This window comes from Delphinus delphis, chromosome 11, assembly GCF_949987515.2.
Source record: "Delphinus delphis chromosome 11, mDelDel1.2, whole genome shotgun sequence".
Classification (NCBI taxonomy): domain Eukaryota; kingdom Metazoa; phylum Chordata; class Mammalia; order Artiodactyla; family Delphinidae; genus Delphinus; species Delphinus delphis.
Genome location: NC_082693.1, coordinates 70,569,118 through 70,595,511, shown reverse-complemented (window position 1 = coordinate 70,595,511; position 26,394 = coordinate 70,569,118). Strand labels below are relative to the sequence as shown.

The 26,394-nt window shown below is 36.1% G+C and overlaps 2 protein-coding genes across 8 annotated transcripts in view; one reads left to right on the top strand and one right to left on the bottom strand.

The window, feature by feature from the left end:
• Nucleotides 1–8,197, top strand: part of CEP290 (centrosomal protein 290) — a 96,956-nt gene extending 88,759 nt beyond the window's left edge. For 4 of the 5 annotated variants that reach the window (XM_060025327.1, XM_060025328.1, XM_060025329.1 and 1 more), the window contains 5 exons: nt 2,006–2,147; nt 3,292–3,365; nt 3,933–4,027; nt 6,906–6,985; nt 7,952–8,197. In XM_060025327.1, the coding sequence (XP_059881310.1) occupies nt 2,006–2,147; nt 3,292–3,365; nt 3,933–4,027; nt 6,906–6,985; nt 7,952–8,197 (637 nt within the window). Of the gene's footprint in view, nt 1–2,005; nt 2,148–3,291; nt 3,366–3,932; nt 4,028–6,905; nt 6,986–7,951 lie in introns of those variants that run through there. The other variant, XR_009521236.1, reaches the window with a different exon arrangement.
• Nucleotides 8,198–8,946: 749 nt separating this feature from the next.
• On the bottom strand, nt 8,947–20,537 carry RLIG1 (RNA 5'-phosphate and 3'-OH ligase 1). 3 transcript variants are annotated; one of them, XM_060025331.2, is made up of 7 exons: nt 20,271–20,498; nt 17,140–17,257; nt 14,428–14,523; nt 13,532–13,648; nt 11,706–11,903; nt 10,435–10,604; nt 8,947–9,138 (listed from the first exon to the last, which is right to left on the bottom strand). In XM_060025331.2, the coding sequence occupies exons 1-7, from the start codon at nt 20,358–20,360 to the stop codon at nt 8,950–8,952; spliced, it is 978 nt and encodes a 325-aa protein (XP_059881314.1). In that variant the 5' UTR covers nt 20,361–20,498; the 3' UTR covers nt 8,947–8,949. The 3 variants fall into 3 exon arrangements, with proteins under 3 accessions (XP_059881314.1, XP_059881315.1, XP_069397307.1); XM_060025332.2 differs by lacking the exon at nt 17,140–17,257 and having other exon boundaries at nt 20,271–20,537; XM_069541206.1 differs by lacking the exons at nt 17,140–17,257; nt 20,271–20,498 and adding an exon at nt 15,937–16,036.
• Nucleotides 20,538–26,394: the final 5,857 nt, after the last annotated feature.

Here is a 26,394-nt window from a genome sequence, read left to right as displayed (position 1 = left end):
TTATTTCCTTCTACAATCACACGTGGACTCAAAGAATTTTGAGTTGCTTCGAGATGTATTTATCCAGCAGGTATTTACTCAGTACCTGCTGCATGCCAGACTCTGCTTTATGTTAGATGTATTTCTTTTTTTTTTTTTTTTTTTTGCGGTATGTGGGCCTCTCACTGTTGTGGTCTTTCCTGTTGCGGAGCACAGGCTCTGGACGTGCAGGCTCAGCGGCCATGGCTCACGAGCCCAGCTGCTCCGCGGCATATGGGATCTTCCCAGACCGGGGCACAAACCCGTGTCCCCTGCATCGGCAGGCAGACTCTCAACCACTGCGCCACCAGGGAAGCCCTAGATGTATTTCTAAAAGGCCTGCTTTGACTAGGTTCCTTCAGAGAGCCAGGTAGCTTCCAGGGCTTAGAAATACCTATTTCTCACTATGCCCTTAAGTAAATTACAGTTCTTCTGTGAATTTAAGGTTTTTTAAAGCTGTGGAAATGATAATCCCTGTCCTCTTCTTTTCTAAAAAAGGGCTCTTTGGGGCTGCAGAAAAGATTATTAATGTGAAAAGGGTTTATAAAGTTTATAAATATTTGAAGGGGTGATGAGTTTTAACCATAACTGAAAATGACTTTGCCCTTTAGATCATTTATGTGTTTTTCATCTGAGAACTGTACAGATAACTGAGTATAGAGTAGGCCTTCAGTAAGCATTTTTTAAAAAAACTAAGTCCTAGTAGAATCCACTTGACAGAAGGCTAATTCTGATCTTTGGCCTCAAGCCTCTCTAAATCCACCAAAAAAATTGCTAAAGTCTGCAGATGGGATTAGACACCCAGTTCGGTAAAGTGGTTTGGGAGATAACCTTTTGGTACCCATTAACCATTATGTTCACACTGAAATCTTTATAGTTGCTCTGTTATTTATTCAACAAACTGATAACATCTATTCCACATCCAGCTTTATAGTACTGACTGCTGAGACAGGCCGGGGTGATGCAGGAGCTGTTTTAGATAGGGTGGTCAGAGAAGGCCTCTCTGACTGGGTGGCATTTAGAGCTGGGAATTGAATGACAGAGTGAGCTTCAAGATATTTCACCACTTCGATGGCTTTTGTCAGGTTAAGAACGTTGCCTTCTAATCTAGGTTCCTAAGGTTTATCACAAGCTCTTTGATAATAATTGTATTATTTTGTTGTAATACTGAGATAATAATTTTCCTTCTTTATCCTGTCCTTACCTGATTTTGTTGCCAAAGTGTTCCTTCTTTCCTTTTCTCTGGAAAAATTTGAATGTTATAAGCATTGTCTCCTTTAAGGTGGTATGATAGGTTTGTAAAGCCATTTTGGCTCAGTGTTTTAGAAGTTTCTTTTGGAGTCTGGATTTTTTTTTTTGAACTATTGATCATTTCTTGAAAATTTACAAATGTATTTAGATTTTTACAAGCTTCATCCCTCCCGCATCTTATGCCATTTTTCTTACCCCTGCTTTTACACATTCTTTTCCCTCTCCCAGCAGTGTTCTTTTGGTTTTGCTCTACCTGGATACCTCCTACGTGTGTGTGTGTGTGTGTGTGTGTGTGTGTGTGTGTGTGTGTGTGTGTGTGTGTGTGTGTGTGTGTGTGTGTGTGTGTGTGTGTGTATTAAATGCTTTAGTTTGTTATCTCTAAGTATATTCCTAAGAATATTCAATAATACAGAATTTTATATTCTTATGAATTTAATTTCTATTTGTGATTGAAAAAGGTATTGATTTTAATCTTTGACAGTGGTAAAATTCAGGTTCCATCCTTGTTATAACTTTGGGAAACATCTAAATCCTCTATTTAATTGGCCTGTTAATTAGGGGTACTTATCCTTGCTGTCACCTAATGCTAAGTAAATATGTAGGAAAAGATTTGACTAGAAGACACAGTATAATAAGATATTCTTTATTTTTAGCGCAGTAACTTGAACTAGCTTTTAAATGAATTAGAGAAATTATTTTCCACGTCTACACCATTTTTTTTTCTTTATACTTTTAGAATGTATGAAACCAAGTTGAAAGAATTGGAAACTGATATTGCCAACAAAACTAAAAGCCTTACTGATCTTAAACAGCTTGTAAGACAAGCAACAGAGAGGGAACAAAAAGTTAAGAAATACACGGAAGATCTTGAGCAACAGGCAAGTAATGTCATTTTTCTTTATGTGATAAAATAATGCATCGTATTTCAAACCACCCCTCGGCATTCATTGTGTTATGTAGGTAAAAATGAACTCTGGACTAATTCCTCTCCTACAAGTTCCATCTAAGTGAATGGCCCCACCATTCACCTATTTGTTTAAGTCAAAAACCTTGGATCATAGACTCCTTTCTTTTCACTCATACTCCGTGTCTTTTTCATTAAATCCTGTCAGCTCTATTTCAGATGTATCCCAAATCTGATGATGTCTCAGCACCTCCAACACTGCCAGTCTAGTCTAAGCTATTCTCTCACACCTGAATAGCAGTAATTTCCTAACTGGTCTCCCTGCTTCCGCTCTTGCCTTGTTTCACCTTCTCCTTATCCCTGACCTATTTTCCACATAGTTGCCAAGTAATCCTTTTAAAGGTATAAAGCAAATCATAGCAGTCTCATCCTTAGAATCTTCCAGTGGTTCCCATTACCCCAGAACAAAATCCTAAAGTTCTTTTCATAGCCTGCAAAGACCTACATGGTATGGCATCTGGTTTCCTCTCTAGCCTCACCTTTACTTTCTCCAGCACTCATAGTGCTCTAGCCACGCTGACATTCTTTCAATCCTCGGGAAAACCAAACTCATCCAAACTTCTGGGCCTTGCTTTTGTTTCCCTTGTTTAGAATACTGTTTACCCAAATATTCTCATAGCTCACCCCTGCACTTCATGTCTCTGCTTAAATGCAAGCTCCTCAGACCCTCCCAAACCTATACTACTTTCCATCACTCTGTCCTCTTACCCTAGGTTATTTTTCTTAATAGCCCTTCTCACCATCTTGAAGTGTTATCAAGTCACATCACATGCTCACTGTTTGTCTTCCCCCACTAAAAATGTAAGGACCACAGGATCATGAAGGAAGGGGTTTTGCTTATTCACTGCTGTATCCAGTGTGCCTAGGACAATGCCTGGCATGCAGTAGTTCCTCAATAAATAATTGTTGAATAAATAGTGGATAGATCACCATAGATGTAAAATCATATGAACTTTTGAAAACTCAACTTTTAAAATTATGCTTCATTGAAAGTATCTTTATAAAACCTCATATTTCTGTGTCAAACTTTGTCTTCTAACTTTTCATTGTGCCCAAAGATTGAGATTCTCAAACATGTTCCTGAAGGTGATGAAACAGAGCAAGGCCTTCAATGGGAGCTTCAAGTTCTTAGGTATATTATTTGTTCATATGACTACTTTTTAAAAATTATTTTTTAATATAACCACATTTGCTATATCTAGACAGTTAAGATTTTTCAACCTTGCTGCCTAATAGGTTTTTCAGCCTTATTTCATCCTTCTAATGCCAATCACTCTTTTATATAATGGATGCTAAAAAAAGGGTAAACCAGATCTTAATATAGGTGTCAAGTTTGTAATTTAAACTTTCTTAATCGCATAGAATATATTAAACCTTAGCTTCCAAAGGCAAATGTTAATTGAAATGAGGAAAAAAATTCTTCCAAGGCTCTGTGTAGCGTACTTTTGTGAGGCTCCTCCCTGCAAGAGAAAAACTACTCTTGAAAATGACATCAGATCAGATTTTAAGAACATGAAGGATTTTGATTCTCTGATCTCTGAGAATGGTAGCATTGCAGCAGGGAGAGTAAATGGACAAATGTTTACCTTTATAAATATCAGCAAGTTCTAAGCACTGTACATCACACAATTAAAGAAATGCTCATGTATTTTGTGGAGCAATGTCTGTCTTTTTTTAACACATTATCATTGTGTTCTAGATTAGCTAACAGACAGCTGGAAAAAGAAAAAGAAGAATTAATCCATCAGATAGAAGTTAACAAAGACCAGAATGGACCTCAAAGCACCATACCCGGTAGTATATTTTTTAACACACTCATAGCATGTTAGATAACCCAAGTTTTTGAATTAGGGTTTGCCTTTCTTGTTTGTTCACACATTTCTGATAACTGTCTTCCTTTTATAAAATCAAATCCTTGATTTAAGTTTTTAAAGCTGTCTCTGTCTTCCACAAAACAATATTCCCATTGAGCCCTTTGAGTTGTCTGTAATATTGAGTAGCAAGTATTCAAGTGTCTTTCTCCTTGTATTCCATCTGGATGTTACGGATTTAACCATGATACAATGCTAAGTAATAAATATTGGGTCTGTTGCTTCCAGTTTCTCAGTATAGGCCCTTTTAAGCCCTTTGAACATTTTCTTCTAAATGTTACTTTCATCTTGTTATTAATTTAAAAACTAAATGTATATAAGTAAACATTGCCTATATCCTTTCTTTTTTCCTTTTACAAAGTAAAAAAGTCTATCCTACCCTCTTCCATTTGCATTCAAAAGTGATTACTAATCATTCCCCTGTTCCTGTGTGCATAGGTATGCACATATACACATAGGTATGTAATGTATATTTATATGCGTGAACACACATACAGTGAATAGTTGATCCTCATTATTTGCAGATTCTGTATTTGCATATTCACCTACTCAGTAAATTTACTTGTAACCCCAAATCAGTACTGTGTGGTACTTTTGCAGACATACACACAGAGCAGTGAAAAATTTAAGTTCTATGATCCACACTTTCCTAGATGAGATTCAGCAAGGTGATGCTCTGCATTGTTTCAGCTCTCATACAAGGATGACCAGAGGAAGAGACAACAGGCGGCACTGCTGCACAGGGCAGGAACCTCTGGTTCTGGGACCAGCTGGACTGGGTTTAAATTTCAGCTCTGATGCCTGTCATTAGGGCAGCCTCAGGAGTCACTTGATACTTCCCAACCTTGTTCTCTCCTGTATAACAAAGAAAATAGGACCTACCAGGATGAGTTGTTTCCAGGATTTAAGATTACGAAATCTATGTGAGATGTATGTGTATGTAGGTTTATTTTCCCTAAGAGCAGTGGTTCAGTATTCACTAATTCATTGTTCATGTTGACTTTATAGAACATAACTACTGCAAATAATAAGAATCGATTGTTTGTATGCATATTGTATTTGATAGCTTTTATGAAAATGCCAAATTCTGTTCCAAAGGGTTATACTAATTTATATCTAAACAGTTTTTGACTATTTCACATAGCTTTTCAATATCCTACCAAGTAGTCTTGTTGCTACTTTGTATTAAGGCTGTCATGTATGAGTCATTCCAGACACTGTGCTAAATGCTTTACAAGCGTTGTATAATTTAATTCTTATAGCCCTGAATTTTGAGTACCTCTGTCTCCATTCTACCTGTGTTAAACAGATTCAAAGCAGCTAGGAAGTGGCAGAGGCAGGATGAAGCCTAAATCTGTGAAACTCCAAAGCTCCTTGCCATTTCCTGCTATTGACCATTAGACTGCCTCCTCTCTTGGTGACTATAAGTACATACGTAAACCTCTCTTGATAACATCTCTTCCAGCAGCCAGCTTGGTGTACTAAACCAGACACAGCACCAAAGAGCAGTTAATGCTGTTGATGTTAGGCAAGTTCTCTTTCTAAACCTCAGTTTCCCGAGAAGGAATTTCTGAACCCTCATTTCCTCATCTTCTATTTAAAAATAAGGATATCTACCAAAGACTGTTAAGGCTCAAAATCAAACCAAAACTTTTTTGGAAATTTTAAAGCACTATTTAAGTATACGTGATCATTAAGCTAACTTTTGGAAAGTGCTATACATAATAATCACTTTTACTGCATAATTTCATTACCAAGCTATGTAATGTATAGCATCCCACTGATTAAGACAACTCAATATAGCACTCCAGTGATCAAAAATGAACTCTAAAAAAATCATTAGTACTTTCTGCAGAGGTGAGGGAAGCTTTGAAAAGTATGAGGAAAATATTTGTCTCCAACTTACAGTAATTGGAGGACCATTCCAAGGTCACCTTAATAGAATATGCTTCCTGTCCCATTCATGAAAATGTATTTGCTGACCATTATTTTCTCAAAATTCAGCATTATTTTAAAAATTTTACCCCTCAATGGATGTAAAATATGACCACATGACACATTATATGCAGTTTAAAGAAAGTATGTTTCTAGCAAAGATGGCAATTAAAGCAAAAATACTATTGCCCATTGATTCTCATTATAAAATTAGAGATATGTTAACTCTGGGGGAAATCAATAAATTAAAGCCCTTGTGCTTTTTATGTTTTCCTACCAAAATATCAGGACTTATTCATCTTTGTGTTATCCATCCTGCCCAGCACATTTTTCACATAGTATTGGGTTGGCCAAAAAGTTCGTTCAGGTTTTTCTATAACCTCTTACGGAAAAACCCAAATGAACTTTTTGGCCAACCCAATAATTACAGTAAATACGCACTGAAGTACACGGAATAGTCAAAGCTGTTGGGTAACAGGAGCATTTGGCCACCTTATGGTTGTAGCCCCTTCCCTAACAGTCTACTTATTCTAATGTTGTACTATTAGCACCTAACAGATTTTCTCGGTTCTAGAATTTTTCTCTGAAAATAATGGTTTCTTCCATGTAAAAAATCAACCTGGATCTATACTTCTAACAAACATCTAACGTATGCCTCTTCTCTTTGTCTGCTTATGGAATTATAATACCTGATATAGAGGTAGCATACAGAATTCACAGCCTGAAAAGTGTTTCAACAATAAAAGACAACATTTTCCAGGCTCTAGTTTCATAAATTTCCTCCTTATCCTCTAAAAGAAGTCCTTTATCTTGAACTCATTCAGAGTGGGAAAAGCTTAGTCTAATTTTCACTTTTTTGGAGACAGATCCTGATCAACTAAAGGAAAAGGTCAAAGATCTAGAGACACAGCTCAAAACCTCAGATCTAGAAAAGCAGCATTTGAAGGTAACTATTTTAATTATAGTATTATAAATGTTTTGTGAAAACAGCTGTTGAAAACTGTTTTTATGCTCACCATCTCTGAGTTTTAAGTATGTATCCTAAATATTCCTGGGATCACATTTTAAACTTACATTTAACCTTGATATTACAAAGTTGATTATATTCATCTGACTGTATTAAAAATATTTATTAAAACAGAACCATCAAAAAATTGAGACAAATAGGATTAAAGAGTAAATTATTTTTAATTGTCACAAATATAGCTCATTATTTTAATATTTTTCTAAGTTTTGGGTCACATTGGGAAATGTCTTTTATTTCCTTCAGAAATTCTTTTCAGGAATAGTTTCCTTAAAGAAAGATATTTGATATGCTTTATCTCTTTAAGAATCTGTAAACAGAACGAAAGAGCATAAATATGAAAATTAACTAGTGATCACTGGCTATTCTACATGGTCATTAAAGCTCAAATTGTTCCTTTACCAGATGCCTAACTTTTAGCCAGGCAGAAGCCCAACAGTTTACCTGATCATAAATATATTTATAACAAGTGACCATTATTCATTGAAAATCAGATATTTGTAAAGAAAATACAAGTAAAGCCTAACCAAAGAATCTTAACCAAAATAACTTCAATGTTGTGAATAGCCAAGTTTTTTGATTGCCTCATTGAGAGTATCTTAATATTCTTTTGGAGAAAGATTAAATCCCCTCTGATTTAAGAGCTGATAAATTTTAGTCCAAGACCAGGACATAACTTAGAGAACAAATAATTTGACAGTTAACAAGTTAGTTACTTACACTGTACAATGAAACCTTATTAATAAAATCTTAAGAAAATACTTCTGCCGTGAATTTGACTATTCAGGTTACTTTGGCTTTCATGTTTGTAATTAATCTCTTTAGTTCACACCTAAGGAATGTATTTTTTCCTATATATACCTTTTAAAGATAATATGTTCTTATTAGGAGGAAATAAAAAAGCTGAAAAAAGAACTGGAAAATTTTGATCCTTCATTTTTTGAAGAAATCGAAGATCTGAAGTATAATTACAAAGAAGAAGTGAAAAAAAATATTCTCTTAGAAGAGAAGTTAAAAAAGCTTTCTGAACAATTTGGAGTTGAATTAACTAGTCCTGTTGCTGCTTCTGAAGAGTCTGAAGATGAAGAGGAGGAAAATCCTGTTAATTTCCCACATACTAAGGGCCACCTCTAACTATAGTTTTATTTAACTGTTTATTAACTTTATAAGTTAAAATTCCATCTGGAAGTTCCATCGGGAAATCAGGCAAGTCTCTGACCTACATGATTTCCTTCCCAATACCTTGTACCTTTACCTAAATTGGAATTTTTAGTAAATAAAATTATACGAAAATTTCAACGTATTAGAAAAGTGTATTTTTGAAGACTTTTAGGATAAGTTATATTTGTCAAATAGGCAATGATCTATGGTGAATTCCTATACATTCATAATGTTTTAAGTTTCTTAAACATTTAAAACGGGGGTTTTATATATACTTACATATTCTCAAATTATATATGTGTGTGTGTGTATATATAGATAAAAATACATTATGAAGTTGAGCCATAAGTTTTCTTAAATGTCTAGCAGTATTAAATTCAGCTTAAACTATTTAATTTTTAAAGTAAACGGTCCAGAACTGTTGGTTTGTCTTTTATGCTACTACCCATGTATAATGGACTGAATCTAACCTTTGTACAAGCTGGGCAGCTTACTATTATATTTTAAATTCCAGAGGTTAAAAACTCACTTGCTGTTTCTCAATAAAATTTTGAATAGATATTTGCAGGTGGGAAATTCATTTCTTCAAATGCTAGAAGACATGATGCTATATTAGACAGTGAACAATAAATAGAAACTCAGATATTTTTACCTTCTAAACATGGCAGAGTATTCAATATTGAAATATAATAACAAAGAAGCTGGTTTTTAATTGCATTTCCAGTTTATACATTGAGTATTATATCTTTGAGCCTACCAAATTTCTGATTATCTATTTTTGAAAAGTGATTAAATAAACACTTAGCATCAAAGGCATACACATAATTGTTCAGATTCATGTTGATAATAACTGGTTTTGAATTCATATAGGTATCTGGGATTGGCCAGCATAAACCAAGATGATGGCGATGGACCTGAAAAGAAAAACAAAAAAGGGCATTAGCTTTTAGCCTGTATTATCTTCATTCACTTACAAATCTTTTGAGTGCCTACTATCTCCCAGGCACTATTTAAGGCTCCATGTCATCTTACCCTTTTTTTTTTTCATAGCTGTTCTCCTGACATATTACATATTTACTTGCTTATTGTCTATCTTCCCCATTAGAATGTAAGCTTCATGAAGGCAGAGACATTGTTTTGTTGACTCTATTTCCAGTACCTGGAAACATGCCAGGAACATAATCAGGGGCTCCATAAAAATGTAATGAATAATAGAGTCTATTGCTGAGTGCAGAAGTTAGCCAATTGAAAAATGTGGGCGGAAGGCATTCTAACCAAAAGAAATACCATGTGATAGAATCGTGTTTTTGCTCTGGTTGCATTTAGTTAAGAACATACACAGCGTGGGTGTGTTTGGGAGATGGGGGTAAAGAGTTCTGGAAGTCTGAGCTGGGGCCAGATCATGAAAAATCTTAATGTCACTGAACACTTTTACTCAGGGAAGTAGTATTCTCATTCATTTGTGAAGCATGGACAGGACAGGGATAAGACTGAAAGATAACGCTGAGGAGGGTGACAAAATAATTCAGGCATGAATCTTGTTTTAAATTAAAATCAACAGCCAACTGGTTGGTAAGAAGTACACAGATGCAAGAGATGAGACTCTTTTAGAACTGATAATTGGATGTAGGAAGTGATGGAGAGAGGGGTTAAAAATGATATCTAAGTTTTTGGCTTCAGTGAATTGTTTGGAGTTGGGGTTGGTCCAAACTGGACTAGGGTCCAGTTTTGAACATTACAAACTAGAACCTATGTGAAATCAAACAGACAAGTCCAGGAGACAGAAAGGGTGCAAAGGGTAAAAGAATTCATTCTGTATATATTAACTGTCACCTTGGCACTCTTTTAACTCAACGAATTCTATAATCAGGTACCTTTGAGAAATGCTGCGTTAAACTAAGTTATTAGTACAGATGTCTTAGAGAACACTAATGTTCAACATGAATTTCCAAGAAGGCAATACATAGTATGCAGGGTTTTCCGGACATTTTCATCACTTTAATTCTGAAGCACATCTAGAAGAACCAACGCCCCACAGAATAAATACATATTGGGAAACACAACTTTATCATATAAAGATGGTGGCATGTGAGATGAAGAAATTAAATTACTGCATATCAGAATTACTGCAATTTGTAGAGCATTTTAGTGCTACTTCTACTTTAAGAACATAAAATGACATAATCCCACTAATTATTTTCTGCCATTACCTTGATTAAACAGCCATCACTGCAGTGCCACACTATTCCTTCAATTTTACCCTCTCTGCAACCTTCAAACCAGGACAACAGATCATTGTGCTTCAAAGTAGGTAGATTTCTTATTTGAAATGCTCCATGCGGTATAAGAAGATGTAACGGATGCTTCTTGCTTCCTAACCCTAAAATTGTAAAACTTTGCCATTAGCCATACAGAAGTTTCAAAAAGAATGAGGAAATTTCTCCCTCCAAATTAAAAAAAGCCTCTAAAACATTGAGGAATAAATTTACCAAAAAGTTTAATTCCTTGAACAGAGACAAGTGCCCTCACTCAAAAGTCGGCACCTTATCCCATTAAATCTAAATTCCACCTTTGTGTGCTCTATACCAGGAATTGGCAAACTATGACCTTCGACTAAACCCAGCCAGGTGCCTGTTTTTGTAAATTGTTTCAATGGAACACAGCCAACCCATTCATTTAAGTACTCTCTATGGCCTGTTTCAGAGATATGGCCCCAAAATCCTAAATATTTACTGTCTAGCCTTTTATAGAAAAGTCCACCAACTGCTGCTCTACACCATTAGCCACAATTCAACTATCATTCAGTATTTACCAAACAGCCACGCTGTATCTGATAACTTGTATAATTACTGTCTTAGATTCTTTTCACCTGCCAATCAGTCTGCTTCTGATCTCTATATAGGATTTTGCTATTCCAGCTTTAATGACCTTGGGTCTGTCTTCATCCCTGGGTTAACAATACTCCATAGTGCTCTCAGGACTTGTACTCAAATCATCATGGTGTATATTCTAATGCTTGATATGCTATTCATTGCTAATTCTTTTATTTACTTTACTCCTAGCTGTTAATTAATGCTAACTAATTACCTAGCCATGAAAAGGAACCTAAGTGCCCATCAATAGATGAATGGATAAAGATATGGGGTGTGTGTACACACACACACACACACACACACACACACACACACACACACACACACACACACACACACACACACACAATGGAATAAAACTCAGCCATAAAAAAAGAATGAAATCCTGCCAATTGCAACAACATGGATAGACCTAAAGGATATTATGCTAAATGAAAGAAGAAAAGACAAATACTGTATGATTTCACTTATATATGGAATCTAAAAACCAAAACAAATAACTCAAGTTTATTAGTCATTTCTTTAGTGTGTATTTTTTTTCAGTTGAACCTAGGAAGTTTTCTTTAAAAATGACTACTGTAACTAAACAAGAAAAAGGCTTTACTCACCATATGGGTTTCCATTAATATTGGTTCCTATAAGCTCCAGTGTTTGTTCTAACAGATCTGAGAGTGGCACTGCACTAATTTCCAAAAGACCAGGATCATCAGAATGATGCCTCAGTACCAGGGCGATTTCAAATTCATAATTTACTACAGAGGAATGCCAGCAATACTGTTTGTTGTTTTTCTCCACTGGTACCCAACCTATCATTTAAAGAAAGAAGTGTTTTTTATTGCACTGTTTTTCTTTGGATTAAGACCTAAGGTAATTTTAATTTTTGTTGCAAATTCTCTGTATTTTCTGGATGTTCTATCACACATAGGTATCACTTTTAACATCAGTGGAAATGTTAGCAGTTTTACTACTTTGTAAATCATAATCTTTTTCTTTAATCGTAAGGTCTCATTCTTGATTCTGCTGAGGAATTAACCTGTTTGATTAGTCACTTCGGAGCACTCAGCATTATTTTAATAGAAAATTCACATTTTCAATAAGAATTGAGCACCATTCTAAGACACAGCACCAAAACCTTTTTTTAAATTAAGTTTTCTCTCTACCTTCTCTCCAGTTTCAGGGACGATAGACAGATGCAAGTGTTCTGCAATTTACTGTATTGTTCCAGTATTTATTGAACAATTTATTGATTCTACATTTATTGAATGTTACTGCTATTCCCTTCCTAACTACTGATGGCAGATTAGGCTTCTTTGTTGTGGAGAATTCCTTACCGAAAAAAAAAAAAAAAAACAGACAAACTAGGGCATAAACACTACTATGACCGTCACATCTTTGGCATTCATTATTCACCCAGATTACTATAATAACCTCTTTGCTGATCTACTATCTCCCTTGTAATTCTATTTCAAGAATTTAAATTTAGTTATGCTGTAGCTCTACTTAATAATCATCTTCAGGATAAATTTCAAACTTCTTCAGATGGAATATAAACCCCTTTAAGATCTGAGCCCATTCCACATCTCCAGCCTCTACTTTTATAGCTTCAAGTGTCATACACTCTAAACATTCCAGCCACAATAAGGTGTTATTTAAAATTTCTCAAAGACTCCATGATCTCTCCCCTTCGTGGGAGTTTGCCTAAGCTGACCTTCTCCCTTCCTTCGCCAACTAACTTCCTGGTTCTTAAGCTTCAGTTTCAATGTCCACTCTCCTTAGAAGCCTCCTCTAACCACCACAGGTTGAACTAGGAGTTCTTCCTCTTTTCTCCAATTGTACCCTGTGTATTATTTCCTTTTAGTTCTTAAATCATACTATTATTGGTAGATTTTTCCTATTGTCTAAAAGATCATCAAAGATCATCAAGGATAAAGGTTCTGATCCTCCTCACTTTTGCATTACCAGAATCAAAGAGTACTTTGCACATTATAGGTTCTTTTAATCTGGAGTCATCCTTCTACTCAGCACACTTCTGCAAAATTTTCTCATCTCCAGAAAAACTACTGTGAGACACCTATTTTCACTTCCCTTCGAGACAGTCTTCTAGGATCTTTGCAAAAAATATATACATATTGTTATCCCCAGTCTAAAAAGTAAAAAGCTTAATATCCCATTTCAGATTAGAACATACCGTCATCGTGACAACACTTCAAGGCTATTCCCACACTCAATGCTTTATTAATCTTCACAGACTACAGGTAGTAAACTGTCCACCTGAGAAAAGATTCTAAACTTGAGAGGAAGTTCTTGATATGAAACATCTTTGGTATCGTTAAACTTAAATTAGACTTAGAAAATTTGTGCTATACAGATAAATACCATGAAGAACCATATTAAAATTAAGTTCTGTAATTTCCAATTGAATGTATAATAATACCAGGAATGTGTCCATTTTCATCAGGCATTGGATTCCCATTTAATTGTTCTATTTCCTTCGCTGGTATCCAGCACTCTGGAACAGGTTTGAAGTCCTCCTCAACATTCCAAAAAAATTCTAAAAGAGTTAAATAATCTTATGTGTGGCGATACTTTAAAAAAATACATATAACACTGAACAAATTCAAAGTGGGAACAGCTAATGAACCCCATAATGCCAGGTATCATATAATTAGTCTCCATTCACTACCACCACAATGTGACTACTTCTCAGGGTTAAGGTACTAACACTTTAAATTTTCAATTTTGAACCCACCACTATCTGTAACAGTAGTAACAGTCTAACTAAAGCAACCAATGTTCCAGCATGTGTGATTTATGGTAAATTTTTAATGCACTATGAATATAAATATATAAAGATTATATGTATGAATGAGTGGATATATAACAATAAATGTATGTATCTACTTATATAATATTTAGAAGTATCTACTGTAATAATTAAAAATATTAATAATCCTTTGAGATTTGTGCCTGATTTATAAAATTACCCATTTGTCTCTTAGGTAGACAAAACCAAAATGTGTCACTCATTATATATATATATATGTGTGTGTGTATATGTATGTATACACACACACAATAATTTGTATGTTTTAATAAAATGGACATGCTACAATGAAGAGTCACAGAAGTGTTAGGAAAATATTTTGAAATATTTTTCAAGAATATGCTTTTACATATAAAGATATTCAATTGTAATTTTTTCTTTTCCCAAAGTGCTTAAATTGTAAAGAAGCATATAATATAAAGAACACCATAGCAAGAAATAAGCCAAAAATTTCAACTTAAATCATGAAAAGCTTTAAAAAAAAAGAAAAAAAAGGACCCACTAACCTTTAGAGTTTTGTTTTGAATGTAGAAAATTTTTAAACCTTTTCTCAGCTAGTTTGTTAGGTTTTCTATCTAGCCGAGCCCAAAGGTATGGCTGACCTAAAAAATAATGAAAGGAAAAAAAAAAGTTTAAGAGGCAAACAATAAAATTTATCTTGAAAGACATTTCCGTATAAAATTTTTCAATAAACGGTAGGAGTCATCTCCTCTAAGAGAAGCAACCCAGAAGACACAGGGAGATAAGCAGTATAACAGACATCCTACCTAACAGTACCTGATGTATAAGACTTAAGTCTTTGGTTAGAGAGTGATGGGGATGAGATGAAAAGCAAATGTGACTCTTTCATAAGGACATTCCACAGCCATATTTTATTAGAAACTAGCAACTGTGAGAAACCGAAGCTACCTCTATACTAAATGGAAACATAACCAGAAAATTGTATTCACACTTCCCCTGAAACCGAACTATGTGCTATGAGGGTTAATTCCCAAAAATGTGGAGTGAGGCTAAACTGTTTTGCATGGCTCTGACCCCTGGGGTCAAGGCAAGAAACATTGATTAATAGCAATGCTTTACAGTCAGGGATCTGAGAAGTTTCAGGGAGGGTGCCAGCACTCTTTATTGACAACAGTGAGGCTAATGAGTTGCACCTGGTCTCAGTGAGACTCCTGGAGGGCTGATGTTGAGGCTGGTTACTTAGCAGGAAGATACCTTCAGGGCCAGCAAAATATAAAAATCCCCAGCTGAGACTCCATTTCAGATTCCTGGTTTCTGAGGTGTTCCCTGTCTATATCAGTGGTGGTCCCTGCTTTAAGAAAGTGTGTCCTGCCTGGATTTGTCAGGAAGGTGGGGGAGGAGTCGGGGCGGGGGACCATAGAAGCTTTCACCTGGTCTCACCAGATGCTTTGCTGTCAGAGAGTCTTTAGTTGTGACGCGCATCCTTTTAATGCCTTTGCTGCACTGCCTATCCTTTACCTGTAATAAACTGAATCTGCAAGCACTGTCACTCTGGGTTCTGTAAGTTCTCTTTAGCAATCCAATCTTGTTTAACTGCTACCATTATATATGATTACACATATGATGCACACTGAAGTTTCTTAATATAAGTCTAAAAAAATCTTTTAGTTTCTTCAAACATATAAATCAGAGACTTATCTTAAAAATTACTGATTAAAGTTTGGTTTAGGCACTATATATTACTCATTAGCTATACCAATAAATAATATGAAGAACCAGATTAAAACTACATTGTCATTTCTGTTGAATGGACCTTTTGTTCTTTTCACAATAAACATAAAAGAACGCACTGCACTCACACCCATTAAGATGGCTACTATCAAAAAAATAGAAAGAAACAAGTGTTGGTGAGGATATGGAGAAGCTGGAACCCTTCTGAAGTCCTGCTAGGAATGTAAATACTGCAGCTGCTACAGAAAACAGTATGACAGTTCCTCAAAAAATTTTAAAAAGAATTAGTATATGATCCAGGAGTTCCATTTTTTGATACATACCCCAAAGAATTGAAAGCAGGGACTCAGATATTTGTACACCATGTTCATAGCACCACTGTTCCCAACAGCCAACAGATGGAAGCATCCCAAGTACACACTGATGGATGAATGGTATATACACACAATTATGTAGTATATACAAACTTGTGGTATATACATACAATGAAATATTATTCATCCTTTTATAAAGGACGGAAATTCTGACATGTACTACAACATGGATGACTCTTGAGGACAATATGCTAAGTGAAATAAGCCAGCCACAAAAAGACAACTACTGTTAAGACTCCACTTATATGAGTTACCTAGAGTAGTCAAAACCCTACAGACAAAGTAGAATGGTGTCTGGAAGAAGGTGGGGATGCTGAGTTGTTTAATGGGTAGGAAGTTTCAGTCTTGCAAGATGAAAAGAGTTCTGGAGATGAATGTGTCGATAGCAGCACAACGATGAGAACGGTACACACCACTGAACTGTACACTTAAAAATGGTTAACATGGTAAATTTTATGTCATATGTATTTTATCACAATTAAACATGAAAAAAGATGCACTTCAGAAGAGATTTCCTGATATAAAGAATGTGTTCAATATGCATTTAACTGTTCTATTTCTCTTGCTGGAATTGAGAGGTAATTTCACTATCCAGAAAAAAAATCACAAAGATTATTTCTCTCTTTTCAATGCATTTTTTTCCTTAACATAGTTGACAATTTCTATTTGAGTTTAAAGTATATTAAAATGAAATAAATTAGAGACATTGCCAATAGTAATAAAAACAATGGAATCAGCACTGGGACCAGTGGAATAAGAACAAGCTTTAGGGTCAGATAAACCCTATTACCAGTTGAGCCTTCATTAATCATATGGTCTCGAACAAATTATTTACATTCTCTGAGCTTCAGTTTCCGTTTCTGTGAAATGGAGAGGCTTATTGTGCAAATTAGAGATAACACATATAAAGCATTTATCATACTGTCTGGCCCTTAATGGGTATTAAGTAAATATTAGTTATCGTTCCTTCTTCCCCCAAGAGAAAGATACAATGATATAATAAATAAGTATAATGTACCAATCGTGATTTTATTATTTTCCTATTATACTTAGGTTTCCAAGGGTTTATGAAGAGCAATGCCCCATTTCAGATATATATAGTTTAAGTGACTAAGAAAAGTAAGTAATATTTGTAGTACAGTTTTATATTACCTTTGTAAGTAGTAACATAACAACATGTTCCGTCCACTTTTTCTGTTGGAATTGCACTGTGTATATCTGCATCTAATGCCTTGTGACTTATAGTTTCAGTTGCCAAAACTTTAAATGGCTTAAAAAAGAGAAAGAGAAAACTGGTTTAAGATAAATAGCCTCTATACCTTCACACACACTCTTACCTGGAAGTTCTTAATTTCACTAGCTCTAAGGGATGATCACCAGTTTATCCTTCAAAATATTTCTCCTGTGAAGTTGCTACAAATCACCCACTCCCCTTCTGTGCTATCATAGCAATACATGTTTTTCCACACAGATTTGTAATCAGAGTCGACTTGAACAACACAGGTTTGAACTGCATGAGACCACTTATATGCAGATTTTTTTTTCAATAGTAAATACTGCAGTACTACACATTCAAGGTTGGTTGAATCCTGGATGCAGAGCCCTGGTTATGGAGGAAACTCGAATATGAGGGCCAACCACAAGTTATACTCGGATTTTCCACTGCTGTATGATCCAAGCCCCTAACCCTGGCATTGCTCATGGGTCAACTGTATTCACATGTTTCTTTATCCACCATAATAAGCTTGACAACAGGAACCATGTCCTATGCAGAGCTGCATCCCTAGCACAGGTGTTAAGTGTGTTCAGTCATTTACTTGACAATTATTTGCTAAATGCCTCCTTATGGGTTAAGTATTGTCCTCAGCACTGGGATAGAGGTGAACAAAAAAGGACCTGCCTTTGGTGGAAGGTTCATTTTAAGGAGGGAGATGATAACAGCAACAAAATGTATATAGTACAATGTTAGCTATGATAAGTGCTGAGGAGAAAAACAAATGGGGACCCTTTCAGCTTTATCAGTAGTGAACTGTTTGCATATTTAACTTACAGTTTTTCTACTGTCAGGAAGACAAGCCAAGAGTATCAAGAATGGAGGAAAAGACATTTTCTAGGATTCCTACCAACTTTTTATCTGTAATTTATTTTCATTTATGAGAAAAGACTATGCCACTGTTTTACAGTCTAAATTATCTAAAGTAATACTCACCTTACATAATGTGAAAAAACATTGTACAATATAAACATACTGGTGTGATAGGCTTAAGACTAAAAAATGAAGTACTGTTTCAGAGTCTGGCAAACTTAGGAAATTAGCCCCACTCTGGTACTGATTCAGTATTTTTAAGATAAAGCTGAATGGTTAGGGATTTATCAGTAACTTATAACACTGGTTCAGAGGATATCAATTTAACCTGTGGCAGTAGGACCAAGGTTTGGCCCAATAGCTCTCCGCGTGTGTGTGTGTGTTTAAATTTATCAAAGATTCTAGGGAGATGACTTTATGGAGTTCTTGATAAGGACAAATATCCCTTCCATAAGAATGAATTACCTACCACTCCATGCTACTGACATGTCCAAAGGACAGCATAAGATACCAAGGGGTACGCAAAGTTCTCCTTCTCTGTCACTTAAATCTTTAAACTCTGACTGGAAACAGAAGGCATGTGTGTATAAAAAGTAATAGCTAGTATCAACTGAGTGATCCTCTACAATTTCTTGGTAGGGGAAATCACTAGAATAAGTAAGCTGATGAAAGATTTCATAGAGAACTTCTGATTCTAAATTTTTAAAATCCTGGAAGTGATCCAGGCAGGGTGCGTAGCCTGAGCATAGAGACAGGATTCTGCTTGCTATGTTCACAGGATGAAACAGACTTTGCTAGAACAGATATGTCACTTTAAGTAGGCACCTCTGTCACAAACACACATGGCATTTTTCACTACACTGAGCTCAGGCACCTCACTGTGGGCCTAACAGGAACTTTACAACTGGGCCTGATTAATGAGAATCCTTGAATTGCAGTTAAGAATTTGAATGCTATGCTATAAACAACACTATAAGCTATACTTGACTGCAGAGGGACAAGAGAAGGGGCTTATTTTCCTGGTGGAGAGTGCTTTTACAAACTACTCGCCTCCCACCCACAACATACAAAGTTGAGGATCACAGCTAGAGCGAACCACTATTCAGGATGCCATTGTTTCGTATGAATTAAGTTTGTTAGGGCTTAAAAAATAAAATCTTGACAACTACTGCTACAGACATTTAGTAGTAACTGCAGGGTTTTGACTAGGAAAGAATAATGATGATCATTCTCAGTGGCAAGAAAGAACAATTTAGTGCAAGAAGGGCGTAAAATATTAAGAACTATAATAGCGGTGGCAGTGAGATGTTATAAGGTAAAAAGCATCAAGGTAAATGGAAAGCTGGCATGAAATGACACCAGGGTTTATCCAGTGCCTACCATGTGTCAGGTCCTAAAAACTGGGACTAGAAATAACACAGCAGTCTTGGCCTTAAAAGTCTTTTAGCCTGGGAGACAAGAAGGCCAGTGTGAACGATGTTAACGGGACGTGGAGGTGGAGTCAAATGCACCCAACCGATAAGTGGTGATTTTGCTATCAAGGACTTTACTATGTATTAAAGAGTTATCCTGATACAGGACCATTCACCAGTATTTATTAAGGGCCCTCTCCATGTGTAAAACACGTTGCTGCGAGAATAGAAAACCTTGAGATAGAAACACCAAAATTAGAATCAAGTAGTTAATTACTGGTAACAATACACGAGGTCTGATCTTTAGTGACCTATTTAGGTTAGTTGTCAACACTGTCATCGGTTCCCAGGTTTGAACAGGTGAAGCAAGTCTTCTAAAATCTCCACTTTGACACCACACTCGTGAAAAGTAGGAAAGCTTGTTTTGCGGTGACTATACGACTACTTAAGGGACTTTCCTCAAAAGGTGGTAACCCAAGAAGAAAGGAACGTTATTTAAGATGCGGGTTTTCAATTTCCATGCGATGGCAAGTTTGAATCGCCGGATCAGAAAAATTCTCCCGCAGATTCCCTCCCTTGCAACTAAGAAGGTACAAGAACCTGGAGCTCGGGGCGTAGAAGACCCGTACCCTAGACCGCCCCAGCGAAACCTGCAAACCGCCCCCGCCCCCAGTCTACAGGGCGGCTCCACCGCGCCTGGGAGCCCTCTCCGAATTCAAACGCAGCCCGCGCCGCGGGGAGCAGCCCACCCGTGGCCGCCCCGCGGGCCCCGCGCTCCTCGGTACCTGATGCTCCCTTTTGGTGGAAGGCTCCTCTTTCACCTCCGTCACAAACACACACGGCATTTTCCGCTGCACCGAGCCCAGGCGCCTCATGGTGGGTCCACAGGCAGTGCGAGTGGAAAGTGCGCTTACGAACAGCGCCGGGTCCGTACCAGGACAACATCCACAGCAGTCAGCCGAGTTGCTCAAGCCACGCACGTTCCGCGCGCTGGCCCAACGGCCGCGCTCCCGCGTCCCCCGGCACCGAGGTGGGCCGGGACGCACGCCCGGAAGCGGCCTCCTGGCCGCGGAGCCTTCTGGAAGTTGTAGTGCGGAAACAAAAGGTACCTCCGTGTGTGCTCTCGCGAGCGTCCCTCAGGGTTGTGATGACATTGAAAACACAAAGATCCGTTTCTGGTGTGTGTGTATTAGTAGCCGATGATATTTATGAAAATTAAATGTATGAAGTGATAAGTAATGAGTGATTTTAGGTGGCGATTTAACACCATTTTGATGAAACCGATTTGCCTGTTCCCTTTAATATGTTCCTGGGAGAAGCACTGTAGAAGCTTAGAAATATCCGGAGACATCTCAAGGCGAAATGAAAAGTAATTCCCCTGGAAAAATGTTAGAAAACGCTACAATTAAAACATCTAGGACACTCCCAAAAAAGAAAAATTACCGTTTGTATTACGCCTCATTGTGCGGCATAATTTGGTCATAATTGGTTCTGGTGTCTTTTCCAGAGTGAATGCAAAGTGTAGCCTTAGACCAATCCAAAACCACACGAATACCAACATTCAGCTTTCAATCTCCATCTTTCATAGGAACCTCATTTACCTTAGTTAAGTATGAGCTCCAACAGAGTCCGAATGGCTTGAGTACTTGTCGTCAATCACCTGCAGAGGTAAAAACAGCTTTGACTTATTGCTCAAAAGAACTTTGGAGGGTAAGTAATGACAGTCAATGACTGAATAAAAATTAATAAATATTCAATATTTAGTAATAGTAGCCTTTCTATCTCATTGAAGCTAGTAGTCCCTAGTAGGAGAGTTTTGATTACTGCCATCTTTTATGTGTCTGGACAATGCCCAGGTCTCATTCCTATAATTGTCTTATCTGCAGGTATCAGACTGCCCAGCAGTTTCCCGATTTAGCCCTCATGAAATTAAACGACTATATCTCACTTGGAGTTTTCCATGTATAAGGAAATTCCCAAAGAATAAAATAACCCTCCGAAAAATTCACTGGTTTTTGATTGCTGGATTCAGAGGGGAGGGATGGAAGAGATTTGCTGTATAAAAGTATTTACTTTCTCTTCTGCTGTCTTTGATTTTCTCATAGGAAAAATAAATTAAATAAATAAATAAGGGAGTTGGGGGCGAAAACACCTGATGTGAGATCCTGGGACCAGAAACGTCTTAGCATTTTGTAGTCAAAAACCAGTGACTTTGTTCCTCCAGAAGAATCCTAAAAAGCAGCTTGTTTCATTGGTCTCAAGGAGACAACAATTAAATAACCGTCACAACTCTCAACTGTCATTTCCCAAACTGCCACAGTCTTTTAGTTCCAACATTCTATCATTTCTGAGAAAAGATCATCTTGCAAAACATTCCACTTGCTGTTTGAAAGTAGCAGCAAAGCTAACCATTTTTTAGGAAGCACTCTATTTCTAGTGCTTTGATTTCATCAGTGCCTGGAGCAAAGCTTCTGGCAGAAACAGGGGAGTCCAACACAGGGGACAGCCACAGAACCCATTTACAGTTACAATCTGGACCCCTACTCTCTCTGATGGGTAGCAGCCAACCCCTTTGCCCAATTCTCGTAAGTCTGAAGAGTCAGCAAGGAGTGACTACCAGCCCCAGTACTTAAAGTGGTGTTAACACAAACTGGAAGAAAGCCTTTTTTCTCTCATGTGTTAGTGTTCTGACATGAACCCAAAATGAAAGATTCAGTGCAGAGTGTACTCTGGCCAACACAAAAACACAGAATTTTCAGGCCTACCATGAACTGTCCAGGCAAATTTCTCATAACTCTTCTTTACTCATTACAGGGAGAAAAAATCATCCTGGGTATAGTCATAGCTTTCCCTGAAAAACTAGAATGAATTTCACAACAGGAAAGGAGTGAAGAGAATAAGGAAAAGGTGTGTGTGGCGGGGGAGAGGAAGGGTAGAAAGAAAGGAAAGGAAAAGAGAGTTGGAAAAAAAGAAGAAATTAGGGTCCCAGGCATTCTAGACACTACCAAAATGCACAGATCTATTTACAATGGCAAAAAAAAAAAAAAAAATTCCCTTCTGGGTTTGATGTGTTTTTGCTGTTTCTAATGGAACATAATTGTTCAAAACTAACTTCAAGAGGTAAAAGCATTTCTTCAGGCTTTCCCCTGTGTAAAACATGGGTTCTCACAATGGCTTTAATCATGATGTTAATGTAATCATGCAACAATGGTGTTTGGTAACAGTATTTGAAAATAGTCCAATGCAGCTAAAAGTTCATAGGTGGAGAGGAAGTTTATCTGGAGGCAAAGACCACTTAAAGCTATTTCTTAGGGGTGTTTCTCCCAGTAACCTATGTGCTTAAGATGGGTACATTGTTATTCTAGAGTTAGAAGGTAGGGCAAAACAAAAGTTGAGATATTAGATTTTCTATATATCATTGCTATTATTTCCAAGATTTTAGTCAAGTCTTTATTCTCTACTTGATTTACTTCTAATGCACAGTTCTTTTTATTATTTTCTTTTATTTACAGTTATAGGTGAATAACTCTTTTCTAAATTTTAGCTTATTTCCTAGATTTTTATCCTAAAGCAGTGTATTCAAAAAGTTCATACCAACTTAGTCTTTTTTACTTAACCAAAATGAAAATCTATATGTCTTGATCTTTTAAATTTACAATTAAAAGTACACTGCAATTTAAAAATATATTTTGACCTACTGTAATTTGTCTTCTCTATGGCATTTTCTAAGTTACCTTCTATGGATATTTTTATTAATTTCTGCTAGGTTCTAGTTCTTTTAGTAAAGATACTAAGATGAAGACCTCAGTAACTACTGATTGAAATGTCTCATTCTGGGAATCAGAGTACTTCATTTTGCTTTCAACAAATTCTCAAAATTTGCAAGCATTCTGGAATCTTTCTGCTATAGGAAGAAGCTATTCCCCTTTTAATGATGGATGAAGAGTGAATGGAATATAGCTACAAGATGAATAAGTAGTCCAATTTATTTTCAGGCATCTATTAAATATCACAATCTGAATGATTTTTTTCAAATCAGTGGATAGCGGTGAGTACATAATTAAATAATTTTACTTTTATCTTGAAATATAGATTAGTATATTTACCTATTTAAAATTTTTAGTTTTGTTTCCAAATCATGTATAGAAATAAGAGTTTAGAAAATATTTACTTGTGAAATACTTAATACTTCTTAATTATGAAAGTATGAGCTAGTTTGTTCCAATTTCAATCAGAGCATTGAAGGATAAAACATACTATTTTATTTTTATTAGCTTTTTCTGGTCAATATACTAGAATTGAGTAAGAGAAATTACTGTACAGTATTCACTAAGGTAACCTAGCCTACAGTTAGATGTGAGGTCATTTATGATGAGCAAATAATGGATTAGGTAACAGTGAGCAAAATTCTGGAAGTTTGAGTTTGTGTGCTTACTAGCAACCACTTTCAACATTTCTGCCAAGCTAGAGAAGGTATCTTCTAATTTAAATTTATTTAAGAATTATCTATTGTGTAATATACTGTCAACAGGAGATCAGTTTTAAAAATACTGATAGCCTGAAAGAGTGTGGAAGAGAAATTATTTTTCCCCGTACACACTCATAGTTCTTATATTTGCATTCCTGCAATTTTTATATTAAAAAAAATAGGATTAGTAGCAAGAGAGTTGAAAATGGCAGAAGTTGGGAATGACTGCTATTTCTTTTTTAATTCCATATGCATAAAGGTAAATATTGTACAATTTACAGTACTTCACATGCTTAAGCTTTTTAGTAGAATGAAGGAAGATATGGCAATAATTTGCATTGCTGAATCAAAATTTACTATTTTCCCACAAAATACTTTATGTATTTAAAATCTGAAGTAAATCCTTATCGTGTATTTTTTTTTTTTTTTTTTTTTGCGGTACGCGGGCCTCTCACCGTTGTGGCCTCTCCCGCTGCGGAGCACAGGCTCCGGACGCGCAGGCTCAGTGGCCACGGCTCACGGGCCCAGCCGCTCCGTGGCATGTGGGATCCTCCCGGACCGGGGCACGAAACCGCGTCCCCTGCATCGGCAGGCGGACTCTCAACCACTGCGCCACCAGAGAAGCCCCTTATCATGTATTTTTGATATATTGAATTTCTCTGATAAAATCTGGGATAACTTAAAATTGTTTGAAACTACCCTTCTATATGCCAGTTATATGCCCCTGGCTTTTTAGTCCTCAGTGTGGCACTTTTGCCTATATTATGGCTCCTTGAAACATCAAATTCCTAATATTGAAACATTATATGATACATCGTACTGTTTTGGTTAATGTGATTCCAGTCATATAAATTCGAATAGTTAAATTCAGGTCACTATCAAACAGTTAAATAAATCTAATTTACCCCCTATTTTGAAATTTATTAACGAAATTACTGAATTTTCCGCTGTCAAAGTAACAGCAAATAATATCATGGAAAAAGGAAAAGAAAGTAATACAAACAAATTGGCCAAACATGAATCGAAGTTTATAAAGTTAAAATGGGAAAAAATATTTAATCTAAGTGATTAGGATTAATGGATCTCAATGAAACCAAATAAAAAATGTAGAAATTCAGAGTTTGGAGCTTCATGTTCATATCAGAATGAACCCAGTGAAAGACATGCTGTTGTCTGGTTTAAAGCATTTCATCTCTGCTAGGACAACTGAATGGAGTCAACTTGACTGTAAGAACGAGATCTACTTCTCTTACCTGTTACTTTAAGATTAAACCCTAGGATGATAAGAAATAATGGAACTTATGTTCCATGTGGGCAGAGAGTTTTGTCTATTTCACTGCTGTATCCTCAAATACTTAGTAAGTTCTCAATAAATAAATGAAAAAATAAAAATAATAATAGCAATCACAATACTTTATCTCCCATAATTTTTACAACAATCTGTGAGGAGGGCACTTTATTCCCTTTTTACAGGTGAGGAAACTGAGGCACAGAGAGGGTGAGTAACAGATTGACTTTGTGATTATGGGCAAAATAGAGTTCAAATACCAGTTTATCTGGTTCCTGCCTACTATCCTGGACTACGAGACCTACAGATCCACCTTAAAAGGGAGAGAGACTGAAGACAGAGAGTAAGAGGGTGGGAAAAAAAATAAGGAACAACCCTGAAACACATGTCTAAAAAAGGGATGAGTTTAATAGGATATTTTTATTCTATGTTACCCACCCTCTGCCCCAAAAGCCAATGACCTGAAGTTTTCCCAATTGTGGATCTATGTGTAAAAGATATAAAATAAAAAAACAACAGCCCTTTAAAATAATCCATACCTGCTTTTGTTGGGATATAATGATGTAAATGTGTAAATGTATAGACACAATTGTAGACCAAGGGCATATAGCATATACATGTAACATAGCACATTGTACCAATTATTTAAAATTCCACAATAATATAAAGTTTAAGCTCCATTCACTTTCCCTATATAAATACACTTAGTATCTCCATAAAGTAAGAAAACAATTATCTAATGAAATATATGATTAATAGAGATCATCTCTACAATTAGAATATGGATGATGATTCTTAAAAAAAAATTCTGGCTTTCTTAACAAAGAAAAATTAGATCCTTCTGTCATTGGATTGTGATTAAGAGTGTCACTGATCTTTTGTATGTTTATCCTTAGTGAGCCATATGGATTAACTGATAACAAGGAGAATTTTATCAGTGACTCATGGCGTGTTGTACTATTTAATCATTAGATTATCTTGTGTCTTTCATTAAAATTAGACTGCTTTGCTAGAATTTAGACTTTATGGCATTTGTAGTCTTTTTTTAAATTTTAATTTGATCTCCTCATATTTTCTTTAGTTGATTAGTAATCTGTTGTTAAACACTAACATTCACATATTGAGTTTTCTACACTGTTTACTTTTTCCTTTT